Source organism: Macadamia integrifolia, chromosome 5 (genome assembly GCF_013358625.1).
Source record: "Macadamia integrifolia cultivar HAES 741 chromosome 5, SCU_Mint_v3, whole genome shotgun sequence".
Classification (NCBI taxonomy): domain Eukaryota; kingdom Viridiplantae; phylum Streptophyta; class Magnoliopsida; order Proteales; family Proteaceae; genus Macadamia; species Macadamia integrifolia.
In genome coordinates, this window is record NC_056561.1 from 10403705 (window position 1) to 10411899 (window position 8195).

Genomic DNA, 8195 nt, shown 5'->3' on the forward strand with positions numbered 1-8195 from the left:
TTAAAATGTGAACATGTCTTTACTTTTTAGTTTTTATTCTTTAATTTGGGGGGTAAAATAGGTATTTTACAATCATTAAAGGGTAGGGCCAAGTCGGTGCATAATAGGCCGGTCTCGGTCGGGCATTATTCGGTCGGTCTCGGTCGGGCGCCCGACGGTCCAAGTAGCAAAACCGAGACCAACCATTTATAAACGGGCCGGGCTCAAGCCCGACACGTTTAATAAATGGCCCGGGCCGGGCCGGTCTATAAACGGTCGGTCCCGGTCGGTTTAGTCGGGTCGGGCCACTAATTGACACCCCTACTCTCACGTGAAAATTTTTCCACGAGTCATGAAATGGACTAAAATGTTTAGAATTTCATTGTTAATATACTCTTATGAAATTCACTAATCTTTTTTGAAAAAATATTGACACCCTTGCTGATTTATGTATCTATTTATTTAATTTTTTGGTGTCCTATCGACTATTGCAGAATCAGCCATGTCACCGCCATCATCATCAGCAGCAGCAGCAGGAGGAGGAGCAGCAGCAAAGAATGTGCCAGACTTTCATATGATGTCCCTTCTAGCAACACATAAGTTACTCAAAGGAAATTATCCCAAGTGGCGCTATCAAATAATACCAATATTGAAGTCACAGGACTTGTGGAAGTTTGTTGATGGCACACCACCACCACCACCACCACCACCACCACCAAACCAGAATGTGGAACAGAAACAGGATGACCTCAATTCACCCTATCATGAATGGCAGCGCATAGATCAGTTGTTGCACTGTTGGCTTAGAACCACCTTAACTAAATCTATAGCTTCGCAGGTATCTGGTCTGCAGACATCAAAAGATTTATGGGATTCTTTATTTCGTATGTTCAAGTCACAATCAGAAGCTCAAATCCAAGATCTTCAGAATCAACTTCTGTACACCCGAATGAATGACTCTACCACGGAAGAGTATATTGAACAAGTGAAAGTTATTGCCAATAAGCTTTCCATGATGGGAAGCACTGTTCAAGATGCTGTTCTTATTAGGGACACTCTTCGGGGATTACCTAACGAATACAAATCGTTCAAATCGATTATTAACAGGCGTGATCATCCCCTTAATTTTGATGACTTCATTAAGGAGCTTCTCAAATTTGGCATCTGGAATCAGAACAAACACTGCTGTGAGCACCCCGATCGATCAACAACAGGAGAAGGAATCCCCTGCGGGCAGGAGCAGGAGCAGGAGCAGGAGGAAATCTTAATGAGTCTTATACAACACCAGAAAAGGTAACACCATCAAGGGCATCTATTCTTGTGAACTTCCTTCCATCAAGATCTCTCTTCATCTTCGACATGGTTATCTCATTGGTATATGACAATGGGAAATGTGATACAGTGGGGATTACCATGATGACAATTCTTATGGCTCTCTGTGTTACCACCTGTGCGTTTGCTCAATTTGTAGACAGTTATTATGATGTCAAAGCTAACAAACTATATCATGGACTTGTAACCCCTAAAGGGTTGCGATTATACATCTCAACTCCAAATACTATATGTGATCCTAGGTACAAGCTCCACAAAACAGATTTTATCCATGCAGTCATGGCAGTTTTCGTGTTCCTAGTGTTTGCTTTCTCAGACAAGAGAGTTACAGAATGCTTGTTCCCTAGCAAGACATATGAAGGTGTATTTTCTCAAATTAGGAGGAGTTTGCCTTTAATGGTGAGTATTGTTTGTAGTGGCTTGACTCTTATCTTACCCCACCCTCGCTTTGGTGTAGGGATGCGTGGCTGATTAGAGAAACTGTTCTAATCTTTTCTTTAAAGGTTGTCTTGTATGTGTTTGTGAGAGAGATGAGTCTTGGTGTGAGAGCATAATAAAAGAGTGTGTCATGTATGTGTGTGAGAGAAGTATAATAAAAGAGTTGTTTTCTTTCTATTTTTTGGTGATTAATAGTTACCTCAACATTTTCATTGATACTTGCCTTCTTGCATGTTATGTATTACCGTCGGGCTGGGTTGAACCAAGGCACCAACCCTAACCTTAGCCAAGCCAGTCCATGGGGTTGAAATTTTCTATGCCAATCAGGGACATATCTCAGATCAAAGTTGCCCAAAACCAGGTTGCACCTGTACTTGAAAAAGGACTTGAGCATTAAGGTTAGGCGACAGGCAAACACAACATGCATGATTGAAAGAAAGAGCTAGACAAACTAAACAACAGACAAGCAGAAGCATGATTGTAAGAAAAGAAACCGCTGAGTCAAACTAAACTCAAAACACTCAGAACTGTCAGTTGAAAAAAGTGGGGGAGGGGGGAGAAAAAGAAAAGCTCGGAGGGTGTTAGAAACACCAAACATATATTCGAACACCGCAGGCGAGTTGAACTCCAGCCAGAATTTTCAATTTCAGGAATCAACACAATAGCTAATCAGCCTCGGCATAAGCAGTCTCAAGGTGTGCTTGCTCAGCTTCCTGCACTTCCTTCTCAGTCTTTCTTCCCTTCTTACACTTGTAGTAAACACTCATGAATGTCCCCACAGCTCCATACTTCTTCCGGCACTGCTCATAAAGTGAAGCATCAAACATCCTCCAGAAGTTCTTCTCATTCAGCTCAGACACAGCATACTGAGGTTGGTACCCATGGTTCTCAATCAACCAGTCCTCCATCCGACGGACAGCCTCAGATCCATCAAACTCCTCACCCCTCAAGACAGGCCCTGGAGCATAGTAGACCCCAACATCCGTATACATCTGAGCATACTCTGTATCTCCCTGCCTTCGGTGATGCTCAAACCCAGGTTCAGGAAAAATCATAGTTTTAATAGGGGTTTTAAACAGTCGGTGCGGACAGAGCCAGATGGGGTAAACCTGGGCAAGTACGAGACAAAATTTTACTAGCTGGAAAAGACAGATAACAAACGACATAAACATTGCCTAAGTAATAGTCACAAATTGAGTAGGCAAAGCAAAACGAGTGTATTTGCAGCTCATACTAAATCTTTAACAATCCAACCTACAGCAAAGCATAGAAAATACATAGATAGAGAAACATCACAAAATCTCATACACTGGATGAAACAAGAATCACTATATATTAAGATTTCCTACTTCAGCCGATTCTCATATATAAGAAAATTGAAACTTCAGGGGACGAAGTTTTACATATCTGTAACACAAAGTTGTACACTTGTACTACAGTCTTAAGTCAAAAGCAATCACTTCATACATTCAACAAAATCAAATGTCGTAATTACCATTTGGTCACAAATTTTCCAAGAAGATGCAATTTTTCAGAAATAATCATGTTTAAGAGTGGTTGTAACGCTGTAAAACAGTATTAAGTCAAAAGCAATCACTTCATACATCCAACAAAATCAAATGTCAGAACTACCATTTGGTCACAAAATTTCCAAGAAGAAAAAGCAATTTTTTCAGAAATAATCATGTTAGTTATGAGTTGGTAATGCATGTTTGGGAAATTTCGAGAGAGGTACCTCCGTCTCACGGTGGACCCATTCTAGTGCATCTCCAACCTTGTACAGTGGCACAAGCATGTCTTGAATCACATGCATATCATGGTAATAGTTTCTGATTGCTTCACCTTGAGTGGCCTTTAGCAAAGAAACCTTGGGAGGCATCAGCCAACCGAGGGTCCACCTGAACCACCATTGATCACCAAATGGTAGGATCAGCTTGCCCTCCCAGTACAAACATCTTGTGTGCCGGTGGTAGTAGTCTCTGGTAGGAATGTACTCAACAAATTCCCCTTTCTTGAGTGCCGTCTGGGCATGCTGATAAAACCAGGGCTTGAACCACCATCCCACTCTGTTGATCACAGTCCCCTTCTGTTTTGCCTCTTCCTTCGAAGCATATTTTCCAGTCATGCAAACAGCCTCTGTGGGGGTATAGATCATGGTTTCGACAAAATCTGGAACCTTTTCAGGGTTATCCTGATCTCCATCTCGAGGTGCGAAGGAATCCACATAACCTTGGGCAAGATCCTTCAAATTACCCACCACAGGTTTGTATGTCAGCTTCATGTACTCTTTAACAGGTATGAGCTTGATTTCAGCAGCAACAAGAAGCCCAAGTGTTCCCTGAGACCATGGGATTGCATAGAACAGGTCCGAGTACTCATTGTCTTTGGTTGCCCTCACCAATCGCCCATCTGCAAGTACAATCTCATAAGCAACCACAGTATCAGAGAAGAGACCATAAATGTGGGAGCTCCCTTCAATCCCATAACCATTGATGAGGCCACCAACAGTGAGATCATCAAGCTCCGCAACCACGGCAAGGGAAAGGTTCATCGGGACTGTAACTCTGGTTATCTGGCCCATGTTGACGAGGGGCTCAACCCTTGCAATCATTCTCTCTTTGTTAATTTCCAGAATGTTTCGAAAGGCTGAGAGATCAACCTCAAAATGTCGGGCTCGCTTATAGTCAACGTTCCGCATCCCAACAGCAATCCATGGCTTGCGTGCCGTGCAGACGAGACCATCCTTTGATGGGTTTCTCTGCTTGAGGCGTTTGATAACTTTTTCCACATTCTCATCATGTTCCTTCTGACGCTGCTTGTAAGACTTGCAGTTAGACTTTACATCCCCAAGATAGGTGAGGAAGTAAATGCTGAAGGAGATAGGGAGTACGACAAAGACAACAATAATCCACCGGAACTTGACAAAGTAGTCCACCCAGATCTTCTTCCTCTTGGGGCGCAGAGGAGCCTCAAGATCTGACATGATAGAAGGGAAATACGACCTATGCTGCATTGAACAAAACAGGGATTGTAAACTAGCACACTAGCATAAATTCAAGATTCCAAATTAAAATTTGCAAGACGTTCACCAAGTGAACTACCACAGTTGGTTTTCACTTATAATCCCTAGCGGGATATATAAACAAGCAAGAGATGGGTAAACTGAAGAATCCATCAAGTCTATGTTATCATACTCAGGAAGATATGCAATACCATTAGGACTGAATATGTTGACTAATGGCATCACCCAGATGAAACACAAACAGCTAGAAGATGAAATAAATATCTCATTCTGAAGTAACTCGTAGATCATCTGGCTCATGATCTGGCCAGGTCAATTTTTGGCATTGGAGGTCTCTGGCCCCAGCTAATGGTTCATACAAAAGCAAATTCCACTTCAGGAGCATGTTTATGGTGGACAAAAATATGGAAGGTTTTTTCTCTCTGTCCTAACATCACAGAAGGAAAACAGCAGAGAAGAAATGTATCACCAGACAGACCCTACTAGATTGCAAACGACAAAAACAATGCATATTTTGTGTGTTGGAAACCTAATGATGCCTGATCAAAGTTCCTAATGCTTTCGGCAGAAGATGACAGAAATACCAGACACACTCCAACAAAAGTAAAGACCTTATAAACCTATCTTCTTGTTCTTACAAGATGGGGGCAATTATAAAGATGACAAGTTAGAAACAAAAAAAAACACAAAAGCTAAAAAGAAGCAGATTCAGTAAGTATTTAGCATCCTTCACGTCAATTAAATGGAATATTGCAAGTTCTTAATATTTCTTTTGTATTTACAACTGCCAACTTAATCACTGGTATATCTGATGGAGGGCCGGTAGAGAAAGAGAGAAAATCCCTGAGAGAACTCAGAGTTGCAGGGCAGCAAGAGAAAATATCGCACAAAGGGGGGAAGGAGGTCACACGACCTAGTGTTGCACCATACCCGGTGCCAAAACATTCAATTCAATTCATTCTCCAAATCTGTCCAATAACTTGGGTTACATGCCTTTATGTAATAAACTAAAATTAAAACTTGTTTAATTAAATACAAAACTTAAATAGCAGCTCCTAATAACTTCCTAAGTTCTAACTAATGAAATTAGAAACAAAATAACACTCAAATTGGCAACTCCCTACTTGTTTAACAACTAACCAAAATAAAAGATGCATTAGTTCAAAACACATTAGAAAGCATTGCTCCCAGAATCATATTATGAAATCAACCTAAATTATCTTTGAAAATACTGTTAATATGAAAAAAAGATGTATTAGTTCAAAACACAGCAGAAAGACATGAATACCTTCCTCCATGAATTGGAATACAAATCCAATGGTGGACCAGAAGCCATATTATTAACTGAAAAATAAAACACTTCTACAGAACAAATACACTTCAGAGAAAATCAAATCAATAAAGTAAAAGTAACAAAATTTAGATTCTCTAAGAAGCAGCTAAAAGGTTCAAGTAAAGTGCAATGATGATTGAGGAACATCAAACAAACTCAGCTTTATCCCCTCTTAATGAGTAAAACGAATAGGAAAGCTAACCCCTTTTAGTTGGTTCAATTGTTTAGCTAAGTTGAGTAAGTAACGGAGAGTTGCAAAAGTGCTTCAGAATCTTTTCAGTACACAGTTAATAGCAGAAGAATCAGAACCAAAATGACTAATTGACAAGAATCCCAGACTGGAAGGAGAGAGGAGACTGAATGTGCTTGTGCTGGTTGTGAGAGCACTTTAAGCGAAGAAAGAGCCTAACTAAACTTCAACATCAAAACATTTAGAAAGCAGAGGGATGCAGCCACAGGTAATCTTGCAAAAAAAAAACTGAATTCCAAACCAGCATGACGGTTAATCAGCCTTGCTTTAAGTCACTAAGCAGAATTAACTTTCTGTGCCTAACAAGACAGCTTTGCAATAACATTAAAAAAAATAAACAGTGATAACTTTTTTTTTTTTACTGATCTGAACTACAGCTTCACATTATCAAGGGCTAAAAATCATAGTAAAATAGTATAACAATACAATGTACAAAGTTTCAATGATAAGTACATACACAGTGAAAAAAATTTCCACAACGTACAGAATTTCAGAAAGCAAACAACACAGCAAGAATTGATGACGCATCATAAACATGATCTGCGTGAAAAGATATCAAAACCGTGAAAACTGGTATGAGGAAAAGACCATTGGATCGCTTTATCTTCATAAAAATCCAGACCAATCGTGTGCAAATGGTTCACCATTTGCAACAAATCTCAAGATCAAAGATCTAACATCCTTTTCACTGCGGGTCCCTCTTGCAGAGGTCAAGCTCATCAAATCATGATCCACACGCCTTAAAGATCCTCAACTGGTACGATTCAAAACAAATTTGTCTCGATGTGTATGATTATGGAAGTTAGACGATAGTTTACTAAACCAAAAAGCATCTCACAACAACAAAAATCACTGAAAATAGCTCAAAATTAATATCAATAGCAGGTAATGTCAACATCAACAAGAAGAAAGAAAGAAGAATTACAACAGAAGCTTACTTGTATGGTTCAAACAGTCAATAACTCACAGAAAAGGGAAAAGTGGAAAACATTTTCAGATCCGAAAAAGCTAGTAACAAACAATTCCAAAGCAAGAAAGTACTTTAACAAACCAGCTACCACGCAAAGAACAACAAAGATTCAAAGTTTCAAACTCAAAACGACTAGAAATTAGTTCAATCCGGCAATGTGACTGTGAAATACAGATCAAAAATAAGATTGAAATCCAAGAAAGCTTGAGTTACCTCGAACTAAATGCAGCCTAAAAACGGCAAGATCGAGATCAAAATCGTAAAAGATCCAACATCACAAAGATCTCGAACAGAGGAGTGAAGCAGATTAAAAAGGGGAAGAGAAAGGGTTTGGGGAGACGAAAGATGTGAGATTTATTAAGTTTATATAAAGAATAAGGGAAGGGAAATGGGTGGGGGAGTGGTTAGTGGAGAAACCAAGGAGAGAGATTTCCCTGGAGATTCGCTCACCGTCTTCGCTGGCATCCAGTGTCATGTGAGAACGTGAGAGAATCTCTTCTCATTATGTTACTTGAAACGGATAACAAGCTGTTTGTATTTTGTAACCTCTCATTATTGTCTAAATTAGACAGCTAATTGGTTTTGATATGTTGAGGGTTAATTAAGTCATTTCACTTTAACTATATTCCCAACAAAAAATAAATTTCCATCCCCCTCCCCCTGTGTTTTCAAAAATTTCAAATACCTCCCCTGTATTTTGACAAATTTGACAAAAAGTATGACTCCGTCAGATTATGTCCATTAAGCTTTCAAAATATTTTTTAAATACCCAAATCACCCCTGTAGAATGTAATGATCATTATACCCATTAGAAGATAAAGGGCTATCTTCTTCACTTTCGTCTCTCACTTGTAGATGTTGAAGCAGCGAC

At 39.7% G+C, this 8195-nt stretch overlaps 1 protein-coding gene across 2 annotated transcripts; it reads right to left on the reverse strand.

Annotated features, from left to right (window-relative positions):
- Positions 1–2123: 2123 nt before the first annotated feature.
- Positions 2124–7798, reverse strand: LOC122079369 (delta(24)-sterol reductase). 2 transcript variants are annotated; one of them, XM_042645769.1, is made up of 3 exons: positions 7538–7798; positions 3485–4751; positions 2124–2858 (listed from the first exon to the last, which is right to left on the reverse strand). In XM_042645769.1, exons 2-3 carry the CDS (start codon positions 4730–4732, stop codon positions 2415–2417), a joined length of 1692 nt encoding a protein of 563 aa, XP_042501703.1. In that variant the 5' UTR covers positions 4733–4751; positions 7538–7798; the 3' UTR covers positions 2124–2414. The 2 variants fall into 2 exon arrangements, with proteins under 2 accessions (XP_042501703.1, XP_042501702.1); XM_042645768.1 differs by having other exon boundaries at positions 3485–4756.
- Positions 7799–8195: the final 397 nt, after the last annotated feature.